At 42.0% G+C, this 16,023-nt stretch overlaps 1 protein-coding gene across 1 annotated transcript in view; it reads right to left on the bottom strand.

Moving 5' to 3' along the window:
* Nucleotides 1–5,698: 5,698 nt before the first annotated feature.
* The window catches only part of NUAK1 (NUAK family kinase 1), a 58,102-nt gene continuing 47,777 nt past the window's right edge, over nucleotides 5,699–16,023 (bottom strand). The window contains 6 exon segments of the mRNA XM_030544880.1: nucleotides 5,699–7,297; nucleotides 7,300–7,335; nucleotides 7,338–7,502; nucleotides 8,633–8,765; nucleotides 9,425–9,482; nucleotides 9,484–9,542. Coding sequence (XP_030400740.1) covers nucleotides 6,351–7,297; nucleotides 7,300–7,335; nucleotides 7,338–7,502; nucleotides 8,633–8,765; nucleotides 9,425–9,482; nucleotides 9,484–9,542 — 1,398 coding nt within the window. The 3' untranslated portion in view covers nucleotides 5,699–6,350.

Below are 16,023 nucleotides of genomic sequence, written 5' to 3' on the forward strand. Positions count from 1 at the left end.
ACCTAGCAGCGGACTCCTGCCACTAAAGAGATGCCAATTACCAAATTAATACCACAGCCATGCTGAGTTCCCAAAAAGAATTTAGTTAGTAAATGCCAGCCCAGCATATGGCAGGGTGTCACTGGTCAATGTTGGAAAATTAAGGATATAACAGCTAGGTTTAAATTGACAGGGAATGCCATTACTTGTGTAAATTATATAGCGTAATACACAGGGAGAGAGAACCAAAAGAGAAGGGCAGCTAATGCCAAATTTTCAAACAGCTTCTGCTATTGGATGGTCCATGGAATGAGCAGGGGTGGTTCAGTCACGTTATCCATGTAACCAATCCGCAGAGGCACTCAGCTACTAGCAATGAGACCCATATAAGTACCTAGAGAGAACTGGCGTTCGTGAAAGCTCCATCCCGTATTGGATAAAATTGCACCTTTAAATGCCATCTCAAGGATCATTATATGCATATGCAAATAGGAATGAATATTAATATCCTTATGCCAAAGATATGCAGGATTGTGTATGCCCTCCTGGTACGCATGTCAACTATTGTATGCAAAGTCCATAAAATGTTTCAAAAAGGAGAATAGATCTTCAAGACCAGAAATAGAGCTAGGGAGGAATCCAGAAAAGCTCTAGCCCAACCCAAGTTCAACTACTTAGGTTATTCATGACAAAGTTGTCTTGACTTGAGGCAGAAGCAGACAGCCCCTCATGGAGTACTAGAGCCAATACATAGCTAGATAGTGAAAGTCATTGTTCAAGGGAAGAAGCATCAGTAGTTTTTCTATGTAACACCCTGAAATGGGGACTGCTGAAGATGTCAGTGGAGCCTGGGATGACACTACCAAGCACATAGTTCTTCAAGAATTGTTATCCATCTGTAGCAATGGACCTGTACCTCTGCCACATTGCCTACAGAAACTATCTGTGCACATTAAAGAAGCACATTTGAACCACCAAGATACAGGTCTGCCTAAACTGAGTAGTCTTGTTATAGATGTAGCCCAGGCCTTATTTGCCCCTTCCGCTTCTTGGGGTATGTTACATCCTCACTTGTGGGTCCATCATTTAGGCCCTGATCCTGAAAAAATGTAGATATGTTTACACTTTACTCATGTGAGTTGTCCTCTAGATGTTGGTAAGTAGTGATACTGAAATCATTGGGACAACACACATGAGCAGAGCTTTGCACTTATTTTCAGGCTCAGGGTGTTAAACTCTAAATTCCTCAGGGCGAGGACTCGGGCATACTAGGACGCTCCAAGCATGGCTATGGACTCTATAAAATAAACAGTAATAATGGGTGCTTTGCCTGTGTGCTATATATCTCCCAGGGCAGTAATGCCCTTCTCCCATCTTATCTACTCAATGAAATGCCAATAGTTATTTGGAAGCAATCTCATCCAGCAGATGAGGACTGGGATGAGAGGACCTGGCTAGATTTGCTGCATGACCTTCAGCAAGTCACTCATCTTTTGTGACTCAGTTTCCTCAATTTTAAAATGGGGCTAAAATACCCATCTTTGTGAAGTGTATGTGCTTGGAGATCTATATAAACACACTTGCAATTAGTACTAATGCTCTTGGCTTCCTTGCCCCAGGGCCAAGCTGTTTAGATTTTGTCTTCCAAAGTCAATAATTAAAACAAAATGTTGTCTCAACTTCCCTTTTGTAGTGCGTGTGTGTGGCCGTGGGGGGGGGGGAAAGGAGGGAGGGAATCCTGACACGGCTTCGCAAGTGCTGTCACAGCATAGTCTGCTTTCCTCTCATCATAACCACCTCCCCCACCACTTTATCGGTAAGGAGGCTCCAAGGCATGCCTCTCCCTTACCACACATGTAGTCCTTATCAGCATCAGGTATATAATGTTATGGCTGACTCTGAATATGCACTTAATGCTTTCGTGTGTCAATTACTGTAAAGCTGCTTAATTACTCCCTTTGTAATGTAGTAATGTATGTTTCCTTTTGTGCTTTATTGGTTTGCGGTTGCTATTACCCTGCTCTGTTGGGTAGTGTTATGTTACATAAGTCCTGCAATGAAAGTCCTGAGTTCCAACCAGATCAGAGTAGAATTAATTAGAGAATGAATTCACATGGCACCCAAACCGCCTGTAAGTAAAAAACCAAAAAGGCACCTAACTCAAGCAAGAGGTTTTATGCAGCTTCAGTCAGAGCCAATAGCAGGCCATTAATTAACACCATTCACTTTATTGAAATAGGTCCTTGACACCAATGGGAGACCCAATCTCCGGCTTCCCTCACTACGACCCCATATTGCTAAGACAAAACACCAAGATTTAATCTCTTAGCATCAAAAGCCTCCAATTTTCAAGTGGACTCCAACCAATTAAATCAAAATGAAACTCCCTTTTTGTCTTCCACCAGCTGACCGCTCGGCCTGCTGAAAGCCGTATGACTAAAACCACAGCACATCTGATAGCAACATACGGCTGACAGCCTTTTGTCCAAACAGGCCTTGGATTACATCAGCAGGAAGATTTAAAATAATAATACATTTCCTTCTCTGACCAGGGAGGCGAAGGGACTACTGTTGGGGATGTTGCTTGGCATAAATAAATGTGCTGTTGCCTGGCTGTAAAACAGTCTGTTCTGCCCTCACCTGCAACATGCCTAGCTCATGAATCTCAATCTTGAAGAAAGGAGATCCCAGTTAGCTATTCTTCTCTGTGCTATTTTAATACAGATGAAAACCGTGGCTTGTTCATGCCAAATCTCTCTTAGGATATGTCTACACTACCCACCGGATCAGTAGGCAGCCCTCAATCCAGCGGGGATTGATTTATCGCATCTAGTCTAGACGCGATAAATCGACCCCCAAGCGCTCTCCGGTAGACTCCTGTACTCCAGTGCCACGAGAGGTGCAGACAGAGTCAATGGGGAGCAGCAGCAGTCGACTCACCGCGGTGAAGACACCACGATAAGTCAATCTAAGTATGTCGACTTCAGCTACATTATTCAGGTAGCTGAAGTTGTGTAACTCAGATTGACCCCCTCACCCCGCCAGTGTAGACCATGGCTCAGCATGCAAGTCTCAGTAGCCACCCATATTCTCTTCAAATACACAAATAAACCAAAAGCTTGAGTAAACAACTCAGTACAGTTTGCTGGAGATGCTGCTGTATTGTTGCATGAGAAGTTCATTGGTATTTGGCCACAGCTGATCTACATTTATTTAAAGAGAAAAAAAATCTTACATTCAGTTCATTTTATTTTTATTTAATACAAAACAGTATCAGATTAAAAATACAAACACTTTGGGTGATTATCCAGCGTTTTCCCTGTGTGCCTTCTAAAGCCAACCAATGAGTGGAAAACAAAACCAAACCATTTTGGCTGCAGCTGTAAAATAATGTTGCAACAATTAAATTACACCAAATATATTATTATACCTTTTTGAAATGGCTTTCAGACCAATAAATAAAAAAGACAAATTCAAATAAAAAAAAGTCAACTTCGTATTACAAAAAATTAAATAAAAACCACAACACTAATAATAATGTGCAGTCAAGTTTTTTTTTTCTATTCTTCTAGGAATGATAACATGCCAGTAAATCCCTACATGACATTTCCAGTTTGGCAGCAAGCAGTCAATCATTCATTCACATTTTTACACAAGATGGCAGGCCTGGGCAAAAATCTAAGGAGATCTGAGCCTTTGGGGTGCTTCTCAGTTCCTCACAACAGCAAGCTGAGGTCCGTCTCCTTCATCTTGAAACCTGTATAAATCATTTACCCATTTAGAGCCAGATTCAAAGCTGGTGTCAGTCAGTGTTGGTCTACTGAAGTCAAGCTTCATTAGGTCAAGGGACGAAGGCTGTTTTACACCAGCTCAGGGTCTGGCATCTTACACTCCAGGGCATAAAGTTAAAAGAACATCTTTTGCCCAAAGCTGCAAACAGGGCCAGCTCCAGGGTTTTTTGCCACTTCAAGCAGCCAAAAAAAAAAAAAAAAAAAAAAAGCTGTGATCACAATCTGCAGCAATTCAGCGGGAGGTCCTTCGCTCCGACCAGGAGTGAGGGACCCTCCGCCGAATTGCCGCCGAATAGCTGGACCTGCCACCCATCTCCGGAGTGGCTGCCCCATGCACTTGCTTGCTAAGCTGGTGCCTGGAGCCAGCCCTGGCTGCAAAGCTCACCTGAATTGCTGAAACCATGTGGTCTCTAGTTCACATTTCCCTAAAATGGAATATGGCAAAACTGTTAACTTTGCACCCCCCAAAATAGTACATGGATTTTGAAAAGGCAGAAACATCACATGTAAACCCTTGGGAGGACAGGATGCCTCACTATCATACTGAAACCCACCTTCTTAAGAGAACAGTGAGCATTTGCTTTGTGTGAGCACACCACTATGGATGCCTTTTACACCTGGGCTGAATTTTGGCCAAGTGTCTCCTGGAGGAAAAACCTTTCCATTGAAATAGAGGAGGCGCTTCAGGAAATTAAGAGTCACCCACCTTTATGCTGTTAATCCTGCTGATTTTAAGGAGGAGCTGACAGAGTGAAGTACTGTGACATACAAAATAAGGAGTTTGCAAGCTGGGAAGCAACGAGCAGTAAAGCAGCTCTTTGTTCTATCTTAAATCTATTCACATTGCTATTCTGGATTCTCAGCTAATCCAACTGGAGCTTGGTACTATTTTTCTATGGCTTTTAGGATTTTAGAGCATGCCCAGAGAGAGTGGGGCAAATTCTGCTTCCAGCTGAAGTCTTGGGGTAAAGATGAGAGCAGAATTTGGCCCATTAACCTCCAGTTGTTTGTGTGTTTGGACTGTTAGAGCTGTAGCCAATTTGACCTCACAGGCCAAATTCTGCCCCAGTCACACCAATGCAGCCCCAGTGAAGCCCAGGGCCATATGTTTATGTAAATGAGATCTGAAATTGGCCATATGACTCCAGTTTGCCCAGGCCTGTCTAACGCATAGTGCCTTGCTAACTGAGGCTTACATTCAGGTAATCCAGTAGACTCAAGTGGTACCTTTATGGGAGTTGAAGCCTTAAGTCTGGATATTTAGATATACCCAAGGAAACATATACATTTTTCTCCTTTTCAGACTGATACCACTGCTCACGCAGTACCAATTACAAATAGAGATAGATACCTGCATTTTTACACCAAATCCCTTGTCGCGTCTACTGTTCTCATTCCAGCACTTATAGTCAAATTCCTTCTGTTCCGCTACTACCTACTTCAAAACATTCTTATTTGGAAAAAGGCACATTCTCACTGATTCTCAGTCCTCTGTCCATTTACTACATGCTACAACCTTTTTTTAAGCTAACATTCTAGAAGCAAACTATTCTCCACTCTCAGATACATGCTCATAAGCAAGGTGGAACCATTTGCTGACAGTGAAAGTGACTGAAATCTGGATCTTGTGCTTAATTAATCTTTGAGAGAATGTGATAAACACACCCCTTCCTAGGCATTTGTTTGGCTGGCAATCTGGAAAATGTCACAAACCTAGTAAATATGTTACGGGCGGGGAGCAGAAATCAACTAGCCATTTGCAATGTATAACTTTTTCTAGCTCATACTATGGTTTCAGTTCCTGAATTTTTTCACTATTAGTACTGTGCTCCTTGCTAGTGAGGAGAATGACATGGTAGCTGGAAAATGTGAATCTGTAGCCACATGCCTCAAATTTTCTAGGCATACCACACTAAGGGTGACTATTTAAAACTACCCTTCCTATAGCACATTCAGAGATTTTTGAAGTCAGAAGGGACCACTGTGACATCTACTCTGGCCTCCAGAATAACACAGGCCATAGATATTTCACCCCATAATTCCTGCATCAAATCAAATAACTTCAGGATGAACTAGAGTATATTTTTTAGAAAGACATCCAATATTGAGAAAGATTTAAGTGATGAAGAATCCACCACCTCCCTTGGTAAAGTTGCTCTACTAGTTAACTACCCTCACTATTAAAAATACCTGCCTTATTTCCAATTTGAATTTGTCTATGTTATGCCTTTGTCTGCCAGATCCTGGTGGTGGTGGTGGTATTTATTTCTTTGTACGATCGCAGCACATAGAAATCCTAATCATGGACCAGGACCCCACTGTGCTAGGCATGGTATGTTTGCATCTCATATGAATATTTTCTTTGGGCAACTAGGTAATACTTCAATAAAGCAAACTAAAAGAGTTTGCATAATGCTCAAGAGAAGACTTTGAGGTTTTTACATATCTCACGATTTTCAGCTGAGAATGCGCATTCAACCCATTTTGATGATCCTACCACTGTCAGCAAATTGGTAACAGGCTAACTCCATCATAAAGGTACACATGACAACTCCCTTCCCTTCCCACCCTCTCACTGTGCTAGTTGAGCTTGTTGCAGATCTCCAGAGCTTTCTTGTAGACCTGAGTCACATCATCCATGTCTGTGAGAAGGGAAAAACTACTGTCCCCCAGGCGATTTCGATAACGTTTCAAATGCTGTGGGCGTGGGCGGTTCTGGAGTCCTTCAAAATCTTGGATCTGGAGGAAGTTTTCAGCAGAGACACAGCTCCTTATCCTTTGCCTGTTTGGCCTGCTCTCTTGCAAATCTAGCAAGTCAAAGGAGTCACTGGACAAAATACTGTCATCACTAATCACACTAGAAGGGCGACTGTAACTTCGAGATAATCTATCCCCAGGCAGGACCCCTTCTTCCATGGCTTCCACCATTGGTGTTTCAGGACTGACCAAAGCAGAGTCAGTGCTGCTGGTGGAATACTTGCTGTTGTGTTTTAGGATGCCCTTACGTCTATAGGAATGGCTATGAGACCCAATTCTTGATGTTTCATTGATGCCTGGGGAAGTGTCACTGTTTCCTGTCTCATCCTTATTGTCCAACAATTCAGAAGATTCACTTCGCTCTGGGGAAGAGTAGTAGCCAGACTCTCTCTGCTGAGTCTTCTTTAAGATTCCTTTTTTTGGCATGAGGGAAGATGCTTTAGTGCCATATTTGCTTGCTATCTCTCCCTCCATGGCACTCTTAATGACTACACCAGTCCTACACAGTTCTTGCTCTATCTTAAAAGCGGAGGGTAAGGCTGGGTTGACCACTCCTTCGATGAATCCTGCACTGTGAGACCGATGCTCACTGTTGCTCCTTTTCTTCAAGATGCCTTTGGGCCTCTTGGAGGTTGGTTTGGATGCATTCTCAGCCCCTCCTTCCTGGATCGATTGCACAATGTCATTTTCCTTCTTTGATTTTTTCAGGGACCTCTGTCGCTCCAGTGTAACTTCTGAACCTTTGGGTTTGGAAAGGCACTTCATTTGGTATCAGTCTCTGGCTGGAGACCTGTCGAACGGTGATGCAATCAATAAACCTAGCCAGCAGTGGGGACTCTGAGTCTCTCAAGGCATCACAGTCACAAACGCTGCTCTTGTAGCCCCAATTAACCCACCAGTGATTGGCAATGTCTTCGACAGTTGCTCGGCGCTCAGGATTCACCATCAGCATCCACCTGATTAGACCACGAGCATCTACCATCAAAGAATGACATTAAATAGTCAAAATATAGACATCTTGTTTTTTCATTTTAAAATGGACATATGGGCAAGACATTTTAACAGAATTATGCTTCGCAAAACAGGTGAAGTGAACGTGCTGTGTGGGAAGACTATCAATTCAACTTCAGGAAATGAAATAAGTGCGATTTCATATCTGAAGCCACATGATACACCCAAACAAGTGTACCATTGGCTTGTCAAGTAGATGAGTGTTTTTCCATATTAGTGAAGGAATCTAGTGTAGATACTGAACTTTACATCAACCCAGATTAGTATAAGCCTTAGAGAAAAACAAAAGGGCACTCAGGTATTTCAAATGATGTACATTATTAATTTTGTATCTTTTTTTTTAAAAAAAGAGGGGGACGGAAAGTAAAATGCAATTATAATATAGTCTTTTATGTATTTTTAAAGGTAAATTTCCACAAAGCAAATTAGGTAGGAATAACCAAGAGGAAGAATATGAAAATGGTGGCAACAAATGATGAAAAATAGATGCCTAGTGAAATTTATTGATAGATTCGTAGATTTCATAGCCAGGGACCATTATGATCATGTAGCTGGGCTAGAATTCTTTGGTGCCTTTCTATTAGGGTTCTGATCATGGTGGCATCCCCTTGTGTAATGATAACTGTGAACATATTGGTATTAAATTTAGAATTCAGAATGGGTTCTTGGGCCAAGTGGTTGCGTCCCCATGACTATTCATCTTCTCTCTGCTTTTGATATATATCACAATGTAGTTAGACTAGAAGACTGATCTGTATCAGGACCTTGTATCAGTTTACAGCTTGTCTGAACAATTTTGCTTGCAATAGCTAACAGACTTTCCATTGTCATAGATCTAGTTAAAAGACCCTGCTAAAGCTTCCACAAGGCAATAAAATCTATCTACTGTAAAACTTTCATTTCAAAAGGTACATATATTTTGGTAAGGGCTCTATCCAGATGGGAACTGATGGCAGATGATGTTTTGAGAGGGATGGGAGATCCTTTTACTTATCATTCTAAAGTGACACACCAGAAATGCTGGTAGAGGCCAAGTCAGCCAGCCATTCTGAACTCCTGTCATCTCAATGCATTACACCGGCATTTTTTTATACCTGAGGGCTGTGTTGGCTCACGATATTCTCCGCTGCTGATCTGCCTGATCAGATTTTTGTGATCAAAGCCATCAAAGGGCATCGTTCCATAAACCAGAGTGTAAAGCAATACACCAAGGGCCCAGCTATCAACCTAAAAATACATAGACAAGACGCGTAAAGGATAGAAAAGCTGATTCCTGCAGTCTTCCAGACCATTAGCACCACAAAAGCAACGGAACATCCAGCTGTGCTTGGTTACCAGCATGCAGGACCGGTGCTAGTGTTTTTTAGCGCCCTAGGTGCATGGCCATTTCTCCGCCCCGCGCGCTGGTCCCGCGGCTCCGGTGGACCTGCCGCAGTCGTGCCTGCGGGAGGTCCACCGGAGCCACGGGAACAGCGGACCGTCCGCAGGAATGCCTGCGGCACCTCCACTGGAGCCGCGGGACCAGGGGACCCTCCACAGGCACGACTGCGGCAGGTCCACCAGAGCTGCCTGCCGTCCCACCCAGCAAAATGCCGCCCCCAATAATCCTGGCGCCCTAGGCGATTGCCTAGGCCGCCTAAATGGAAGCGCCGGCCCTGCCAGCATGCAGATATTTAACAGCTGACAAAGTGTAAGCAAAGCAAATGAAAGTAACAGAAGGCAGCTTGAATACTTCCAACCTAGGAGAGACCCAACATAGTCTATGTGTAAGATACTATCAGGACCGAACTAATGTTCATGCTCAATATTACCAATACAGATCGTATTTGTACCACCAACACAAGATTAATTTTAATTTCACTTTCCTTTTCCCCTGTGCCCCTTACCTCTGGGCCTCGATAGGGTCTTCCATTAACAATTTCTGGGGAAGCATACAATGGGCTCCACAAAAGGTCTGCAGAACTTATCTTTGTGATAGAGGTTGGAAAGACCAAAGTCTGCAATCTGTAAAGACAAAAGGGGTCGGTAGTACTGACATTTACCTTAAGAAAAGATAGAGATGGAGTGAGATCTACTGGTTAAATCTTCAGGATTAGGCACCAGGACTCTTGGTTTCTATTCACAGCTCAGTCACTGATTCCCTGGATGGACATCAGTAAATCATTTAATTCTGGATACCTCACATATCTTTGCAAGGATAACTGGAAGAACCTGGACCTTACTATCCTCTGGTTGCCCTGCACCATGTGTAGTCATTTACATCAGTGCAAACTAAGCATAAAGTGCTACCATTCTGATGTGGCTGCACTGGTCTAAAAGCCTACACAAGGTGCAGGCAAACTGAGAGTCAGGCCCTTAGAACTCAACAGGAGAAGTGAGGCAGTGGTGTCCTGGGGACTAGGTTCCAGAAGGAAGTGGCATCTGAAGTCATGTGGAGCCAATTATAGTAGGGGGAGAAAGAGAGTGACATATTGTCTAACCTTTCCAGGTTCAATAGGCTTTGATCAATTATGCCATTATGGATTTGAATGGTCAACCAAACCAGAGTGCCCTCTGTAAGGCAATAAACAGAAGTCCATTCCGAATTTGAAACAATGGACCCAAATCCTGCATTCCTAAAAAAGCCCCTTGTGATTGTACTTCTTCTAGTCCAGCAGCTCTCAACCAGCGGTCTGGGCCCCCTGGCAGCCCACGAGTAGGTTTCAGGGAGTCCACCAAGCAGGGCCAGTGTTAGACTCACTGAAGCCCAGGGCAGAGAGCCAAAGCCCTCTGCGTAGAGCAGAAGCCCGGGACCCTGAGCTCTGCCACCTGGGGCTAAAGTTGAAGCCTGAGCAAATTAGCTTTGTGGAGCCCGCTGTGGCATGGGGCCCCAGGCAATTGCCCTGCCTTCTACCCTCTAATGCCAGCCCTGGTTTTTATATGCAGAAAACCAGTGGTGGTGGCACAGGTGAGCCATGGAGTTTTTATAGCTTATTGGGGGGCGAGGGCTCAGAAATTAAAAGGATGAGAGCCCCTGGCCCAGTCTCTGCTCTTGTTCTTATCAAACAAAAGTTGAGGATTGTAACACTGTGGCTTAAAAACTCACACATCCCTTACATTTTCATTGTTTTCCCAGCACAAGGCAACACAGCTCACAGTTTTATCTTGTTTTTGACCCAAATGTCTGTGTCATAGAGATCCATCTTTTTATTCATGTACACTATTGACACAAAAATCCTGGCTCACAAACTTAGAATTGGTAATATTCACAATAGCTTTCTGTGCAGTTACCCAGAAGTCCCTGAGCCACACTGCAGCTGTGAGCAGTCAAGCTGTCCCTTCATGGGACAAATCCTGCTCACCATACTATCGTGGCTTCAATGGGACTATCCTGTGAGTCGGGATGTGGCTTCCTTTGAGATCCTGGGATAGGGGAGTAGTTTGCCAACCCATGTGAGATTCTGCAGAGGGGGTGGATTACCAGCTAGGATTATGTTGCTAGGAATTACATTGCTGGGGCTTTGCTGGGTTTAAATGCCTTGATAGACATTTTTTCTTATTTAGTTATTTAAATTACATTATAAAAATTAATCCAACACAGTAACAGGGTAGCAGCAGCTGCTTCCTCTTCCCTTTCTGCAAATCTCTTGGAAAGGGAGGCACAGAAGCTGAGCCTCCCACCATAGCAGAAAAACAGCATAGAAAAAAATGGGGCAGAGGGTTGGGCCCATAAAATGCAAAAGACCATTCAGCCAGCAGAAGATGGTTTAGGGATGCAGTGGAGTGGAGCTGACGAACAAACACAATAATGGCTGCCAGTAATGCAAGAAGGGTATAAAGCATGCAGAGAATACATAAGGCAAGTCTGACAACTTGTATCATGGTTCCTGACATGATAATAGATGGCTTAAACAATAAACAATACAAAAAAAATAAACAGAACAATAAATTGGGTTTGCCCCTGTTTTTATGATGTATAAAGGAAGCTTCAAAAGTATTTTTTCTGACCAGAAAGAAAAATACTAAAAAGGAAGGAGTTTCTGTTGAGTTTTTTTTTTTCCAACCTTATAAATGCAGGCCTTTTCTACCACGAAGAACTAGTGATATATTATGACATCATAAAAGACAAAAAGCAAAAGCAGAGTACTGTAATCAGAAGGCAAAGAGGATTTTTTTTCAGTGTTTAAAACTTTTTGTTGTTGTTTGCTATTGCTAACATCGACATAACTGCAATGTCTAATCAGCATTTAGGAAAAAAGATGTCCTTGTTAAACTTTTTTGACACCCCTCACTCTTCTGCCTTTCTCTGAGACATCCCCACCCCCACCCCAATGTTTAGCAGCAAAACTAGGGAATGCCAGACCAAAAACCAAAATAAGCTCCAGGTTTTCTTTACATATCAGAAAGAAAAAAAATGGGGGTCATGTCCATTTTTTGCTTAAATCCTTGGTCACCTTTAAAATCCTATTTATCCCCATTTCAAGCTCCCACCTCTAATATTGTGCTGGGGTGCATGTGTGTGTGGAGTCCTGCAGATATTTGCAGCTCCTAAAGTAGTGCTGAAGGAGTAGCTGATTTCTGTTCATTAATAGTACTTTATCCCATTCCTGTATAATTATTACAACTTGAATTTACTCAATATCCTAACTAGTGCATTATCAATCTGTTGTAGCAAATTCAACCCTTAAATAAGTGTGTTTTGTAAAATCTTCACTGGATGTCTGGAATACTGTTGAATGGGGTATACTACTGCAATCTGCAGACATATTCTCATGGCTCAAATTGCACTTAATTGCCCTAAATTCCACTTTCTTATCAAGTCACCCTGACTGGCTTGCAGGAAGTGGTTTTAGGTCTTATGAAGTGTGTCCTGTCAATCAGAAGAAGAGTGGAACCAATTCAGTGTTAAAAACTTTCCTGCTAGTCCCTGAGCTTTGGTTTAATTCAGGATACAGCTAAAACAGGGGCAGACACTGCACAGTATGCTTCCTTAAGAAAATATATTCCCTTAAGGCCATGGAATGTATAAAATGTGTGTCTATGTGCATTGACATATATAGGGATACACATACCACACTTCACACCAACGAACTCCCAGACTTGGATATTCATGTTTTCATTTTGGCCATTCAGGAAAAGGGTATTTATATTACAATCCACTCCATACTCACAGACTGATATTTATCAGCTTTTCCTGTAAAAGCTGTCGTGCCCCCCAAAACAAGATTAATAGAAGCCAAGATTACTTCACGTTCTTGGCACTTAAATGGAGCTAAAGCATTAAGTCAAAAAACCTTCAAAAGTGGGAAGTGCTGGCAGCAGACTTTTCTTCCCTTAGCTTCAGGAGGTGCACGTTACATGTTTACTGTTAACTAGGATAACCTAGATGTCATTTATTGGTTGGTTATAAGTATGGATTGTTAATTCCATGAAGTGTGCATTCATTTAAAGAACTTGGGCCAGGTCTTCAGCAGGTATAAATTAGCATGGCTCCACTGACTTCAATGGAGCTATTCTGATTTACATCACATGAGGATCTGGTTCTTTGTATTTCAATGCAGACTAAAAATATATTTGGTCCATTAAAGCAGATGAATGACTGAAGAATTTACATGCTCGAGGTGAAATTTTCAAGAATTACATGTATCTACTGTGCTACTGTGAGCAAACTGCCTGTTCTGCATATATATAATCCTCATGGGTTACCAGCACTTATTCTGGGTTGTTTCCATTTTAAAGCCCGACAGAAGGTGCAGTTAGCAGCTTCTTGTCACTACTACACTTAAATTTTTCTCTCCTGCTGTCACTCAGTATCATTTTAAGTTTATTGTATCAACAGGAGTTTTGGTCTTTTGGTGCTGCCTTAGCCCTACTATCTTTCTAGCCATTGATTGCACAGGCACGTAGGTGGGATGATTATGAAAGAGGGTGACTCCCTTCCTATTGGTACAAAAGGCATCAGTGCGAGACTGCAATTCAGTTGAGCTCAGGGGAGCAGCAGAAGAGGTAGCTGATTGGGAGGATCTATGTATGCAGTGTTGCTGCAGCCATGTTGGTCCCAAGATATTAGAGAGACAAAGTGGGTGAGGATCTATCGTTTATTGGACCAACTTTTGTTGGTGAGAGACACAAATTTTGAGCTAGACAGAGCTGAAGAAGACCTCTGTGTAGCTCAAAAGTTTGTCTGACTCATCAACAGAAGTTGATCCAATAAAAGACTGATCCTCACAAGGTGGGTGAGGTCATTCGACATACAGAGAGCTTAGTTCCCAGCATTCCACACAATGTTTCAAATTAAGAAGAGCTGGAGGCGCAGCAGTGAGAGGGAGGAAGCTCTGTTGTTTGGACCAAGGTCGGAAGCCCAAAGTAATAGTAAAGTCATTTTAAAGTAAATTGTATTGCTAGCAGCTGGGACATGAGTCAGGACAGGGAGAGGCTAATATTTTTTGCATGATCCCACACTTCACTACCACATGATTTAAACTGACTATTGCTTTATGTATATTGCACGGAATACAATGCAACAAAGATTGTAATATTTTTTCAACATAGCAGACTGTGCTGACTTGGGGAGTCCTGGGAGGGATCAACTCGTTGGATTCCACCCCATTTTTCTCCTCCAGGATAAAGATAGTCAGTATCCTGGGAGAACCTTTTCTGAGCATGGACCCATGACTCTGTTCCAGAGGCAGGGAAGTTCAGTGGTCAATCTGCTGGTAACACTTAGGTGAAACCAAATCAGACAGGTTTCATCACTATCAGTTTCCTTTCTTAGTTTAAAAAATGTTTTTTCTTTCCTGACATAACAGACTGTCCATATTTGTTATAATCATTTACTGGTACTGCAGTAGTGTCTAAGAGCTTCATTCATGGACCTGGACTGCTGCTGTGCTAGGTGATGTCAGCACCATTACTGACATGCAGAATAGTAACACTCTGGGTCCAAATAACACCGTGGTTCAGTTCAGAGGTCTTAGCAACATCATACTTCGCAGAGTTATATGATTTCTCCATTGAGATTCTGTGCTACGGCACAATTTACCAAGAAACTGATTATACAGCCATTTGCTCTGAAAATGCAACATAATACTGACTGCTAAGGACATTAAGTACTAAGCTATAGGACTGCAATGGTCAGTTCTAAGCCAAAACTAGTATGGTTGTTTTTCTTTACTTCCAAAGAATCTGAGCACACAATCCTTCTCATAAGTGACTGAAACAAGACATTATTTATGATTTAATATATATCAGCTCCCCCCATTTCAGGGAGTGTTCAAGAAATGGTTTTCAGGGAACACCACCAACACAGAAATCCTTTGGTAATCTAACCATGTAACTTAGACTAGAGGCCCCTACACACACTGGTCTGTGGAACAGTGGGGATCTTCCCAACTGTCTGGATTCCAATGATGCTACATTTGCCAATCGTCAAACATTGATGCTTCCCGTTTGTTGTACTTCAGTCCATGACTCTTGCAAGTTTCCAGAGACTTTACTGGCTAACTAAACTCAAAAACTTAAATATTTCTATGCACACTGTTCATCTGCCTCATGACTTTAATTTAATCGGATCAAATTTAAGGATGGCTCCAAAGTTGCCAGGGTATCAAATAGAAAGGATAGAATAAAATGGCTAAGTGAATCCTTGAGCTCAGAGGGTAATTTCTAATAGATGAACTGTTCTTCACTTCTCGTCCTAAAAGCACTGTAGGGTGCTACTCTACATTGTTCTGGTTTCTTATAATGACATTTTATTAGATGTTAGCTGTTTACATAGCAGATGAATAGTACAATTGTGTAATCTGCACTATATATGTCACTAGTTATTTGAAAAGTTTATACTTTGCAACCCAATGAACAAAGTGGTTCCTTTTTATATACATTTCTTACAACCGGTTAGTAAAATTTGTGAAGGGCTTTGGGATCTACTGGCAAAATAAAAATATATAAATATTAGTTCATGAGGATGGGCATCTCAGAAAGACAGAAAACAGTAAGTCTCATCCCATTTTAGTAGATGTATTTCCACTGAGCATTCAAAACTAGCCACCCCTTCCTAAAGCCCCAAACTGCACATTTCTCTCTTTCTGCATAAAGCATGCATAAATATTTTCAGAATCAGGGCCTGTTAGAGTTACTCAACTGAAAATAAATAATTTACAGCTCCAGATGTGTTTCCTTGCCAACAAACACTGTTTATGAAACAGAAAAAAAAGGGGAAATAAAATCCTGTGTCACTAACATAGAAACCACAATAACAAATTCTAACCCCAAAGTATCAAGGCAAATAGCAGCTGTCTGTTTAATATCAAGTACTGGAAGTAGTTCTCAATGTGGTAGGTAAGGTACAAAAACCCTCCCTCAGAGGAATCCAAATTCAAACACCATTGATAGTGGGATTGTGAAATATAAACCGTTTCCAAATCCCAATCCTTAAACCTCAAGAGCTTCTTTGTTTAAATATAGGCATCATGAGAAAGCAAGACAGCTTTTAACCACCTGTGTG

The sequence above is a fragment of the Gopherus evgoodei genome, chromosome 1 (genome assembly GCF_007399415.2).
Source record: "Gopherus evgoodei ecotype Sinaloan lineage chromosome 1, rGopEvg1_v1.p, whole genome shotgun sequence".
In the NCBI taxonomy this organism is placed as follows: Eukaryota; Metazoa; Chordata; order Testudines; family Testudinidae; genus Gopherus; species Gopherus evgoodei.